The following is a 3,099-nucleotide window of genomic DNA, read 5'->3' as shown; positions in this document are numbered from 1 at the left end:
TCAAGAAAACATTATCATGTATTCTTAAAAAAAAAGTTTATATATTGCATAAAAATGAAATAGAATAATATTTGATATTATGCAAGATTTTTTTTTGTTATATGTCACTGTTTTTAAATTACAGCTTTTGGCATTTTTTTTATCGAGATGTCATATCTGAAATTTGCTGTCAACAAAATTTCCTTTAATTCCAAAATGTAAATTATTCTGCTTTTAAAGCCTAATCTACAATATGCTTTTTGTTTCTTGCCTTTTATCTATTGTCTTTTTTTATCTTTGCGATCGTTCGATCGACAGTCGTGTTTTTTTCTTCTTATTTCGTCCCAAATCAATTAACTTTTATCTCGGACGACAAAGGAAATGAAGAAACAGAATAAGAGGCAAGAGATAAGAAGTAAAAAATAGGTCATATTTATCATTGGTTCTTATTTTAAGATCTATAGTCTTAAGATGCTATAATAGGATTTCGTGATTGGCTTGTGATATAAGATCGTTTTAAAATATAAAATACTGTACTTAAGATTGTTTTAAGTATAAGAAATATAAGAATCTATGAATACCAACCATATAGGAAGCATAATGTAAATTAGACTAATATGTACCGTTTCTCCTAGGTATGCATAATTATCTTATAGACAGTTAGAAAGGCGAGGAAAAAGAGGATGAGGGTCTCTCGGCAGCGTGTTCGGGATACACATAGTTCCCCGATTTCGTCGAACGGCCTCGAAGTCTCGGGTCTTCGGCATATTGGCATCCAAGTCGCGTGTACGAACGGACAGCGGTGATATGAAGAAACATATAAGCGCGCGTACATTGGTACAACCGCAGGTCGGACCCCCTTGTACATCGCAATGATTATCACGGAGGTCACCGTACGGCCCCCGAGAGGAAGACATAAAAAAAAAAGAAAGAAGGAGACAGAGGCAATGATTAGGTGGGGCGTAGGTGGCTCTAGAGAACATCATCGTCGTCAGATGACACAAAAGCGACTACGTATAAAAGTACGGACGATCTTACCCCGAGGTATCAGTCCTCTTCTGGTGATCCTCTTGCGCGCAAACATGGTCGACACGGTAAGGGAGAGAAGAGAGAAGCTGGAAGAGAAACTCAGGCATTTAGAATCTTCTTTTCAGCTCTTCTTTAAAATGACTGTGTCCGGAAGATTGTATTTCGTAATTGGTTCCCACACTTATCTAAATATTTCTAATTATCGTCGAATTACCAATGGTGTGTAAAAAGATCTTGATCACGTTCGATTTAGGCTCTCTCAGCTGTAGCTTCATTCTACCTTTACCGCTCATTACGTATGCGGAGAAAAGATGGAATGAAGTTTATAACACGTGAGCGTCAAAATCGAACGCAGCTGTTGTGGGACATATAATAGCTAAAATATATATCGATGCTGAAGCAATTCAAGACTTTTATTTCATGGAAAGGAAGGGCGGCATACAGGATTTTTCGATTGGTTAATTTTTTTATGGATTATGCTCTCGCTCTTAAGATCCCGGAGACTCGACGGGGTAATTGAAGCGTTGCTGATTTCACATTAATTTTCAGTTCTTTTTCTTTCTTGGACTGGCGGTGCTCGCTCGAGGGGCGGTGGTACCCGCCGTCCCAGCGGTCGCAGCGGCGGTGCCTCTGGCGAAGCTGGAGGAGTTCGACCCGGCGCCGCAGTACAGCTTCGCGTACGACGTGCAGGACGCGGTGACCGGCGACTCCAAGGCTCAGTACGAGACCCGCAACGGCGACATCGTGCGCGGCAGCTACAGCCTGATCGAGGCCGACGGTACGCGTCGCATCGTCGAGTACACCGCGGACCCGATCAACGGCTTCAACGCGATCGTCAGTAGAGAACCGGTGGTCGCCGCTATCGCGGCACCAGTATTGCCGCTCAGACCAGCCGCGTTGACTCCAGTTGCCGCACCGGCAGTACCCGCCGCTGCCCCGGCGCCGTCGATTCCCGCCGTCGGGCCCGATTCCGATGTCGAGGTACTCGACGCTCGGTCGGGTCCCTTAAAAGTGCAACCAACGACGCGCGAGCGGGAGATCCAACGTCAACAGCTGCAACAGTTGCAGCGGCTACGGGAGCAACAGCAGCAGCAACAGGAACAGCAACAGCTGCGACAACTGCAGCAACTGCAAGAGCAGCAGAGACGGCCGTCGAAATTACGGATCCAACAGCACCAACCACAAGAACAGCAGCAGGAGCAACAGATCGCGCGACAATCCGCACGGATCGTCGGACAGACGGCTGGACAAATCGAACGACAAGTCGCCAATCCTCAATTGATCGGTCTCCCAGCTACTGCCAAGGCGATAGCCACGTATCCCGCTTACCCTTATGCCGCATACAGTGCTGCGTACTCCTCGCCGTTCGCCTATGCCGCACCCCTCAATGGCCTGGCTTATACCCCCGCCGCCGCGTTGACGTAAATCATCAACTCGTATCTACCTCGAATTATTGTCATTCCGTGTTATTTGTTAAGATTATTGACGACAAAAACTAGAATAAACTGTTTGCCATGAGTTACTTATACATGGTGTACGCATCATCTTGTTTTTTCCCGACTCTCTGTTCCCTTTGTATTGAAATACAGTAAGTGTAAACTTTTAACGTATAAGAATTGATCAATTGCAAAGAAGTGTGAGAAAATAATGACTATGAGTAATCAACTTCTTAAAGTTTTTACTATATCTATTGTTTTGGGACTTATAAAAAACACTATTGAAATGACGCGAGAAAAAATTATTGAATATAATTGGAAAACACAAAATCGAATATCATACACTATTCGTTCCAATTTTTCACTAATCCGATAGTATATTTTTCCATAAAATTTCTCTAATTGACATCTATGGCGTGTACTTTGGCTGATATTCATACTCCATTTTTATATTTAAGACTATCTTAAGTATACGAATCAATCAAAGGACCGTGTTAGCAGCTCAAGACATTACTTAAAACGGTCTTGATATAAGTACAGATTATACGAATCCTGGCCAGTGATAAATTTATGACATCAAGACTTAAAACGTGTTTTAAATAAGAACCGACTATAAATACTGGCCTTAATTTGTTCTAACCGGAAAACACGAAGA

At 42.9% G+C, this 3,099-nt stretch overlaps 1 protein-coding gene across 1 annotated transcript; it reads left to right on the top strand.

Annotated features, from left to right (window-relative positions):
- Positions 1–851: 851 nt before the first annotated feature.
- CPR3 (cuticular protein 3) lies at positions 852–2,492 on the top strand. Its single transcript, XM_018536671.1, has 2 exons — positions 852–923; positions 1,558–2,492. The coding sequence occupies exons 1-2, from the start codon at positions 852–854 to the stop codon at positions 2,431–2,433; spliced, it is 948 nt and encodes a 315-aa protein (XP_018392173.1). The 3' UTR covers positions 2,434–2,492.
- Positions 2,493–3,099: the final 607 nt, after the last annotated feature.

Source organism: Cyphomyrmex costatus, unplaced genomic scaffold (genome assembly GCF_001594065.2).
Source record: "Cyphomyrmex costatus isolate MS0001 unplaced genomic scaffold, Ccosl1.0 scaffold158, whole genome shotgun sequence".
NCBI classification, from domain to species: domain Eukaryota; kingdom Metazoa; phylum Arthropoda; class Insecta; order Hymenoptera; family Formicidae; genus Cyphomyrmex; species Cyphomyrmex costatus.
Note: the sequence above shows the minus strand (reverse complement) of the source record. Positions and strands in the feature narration are given on the sequence as shown.

Coding starts and splice junctions, on each gene's coding strand:
- CPR3 (XM_018536671.1), top strand. CDS start 852: ATGATTATCACGGAGGTCACCGTACGGCCCCCGAGAGGAAGACATAAA. Junction 924..1,557: donor AAAGAAAGAAGGAGACAGAG/GCAATGATTAGG, acceptor ATTAATTTTCAG/TTCTTTTTCTTTCTTGGACT.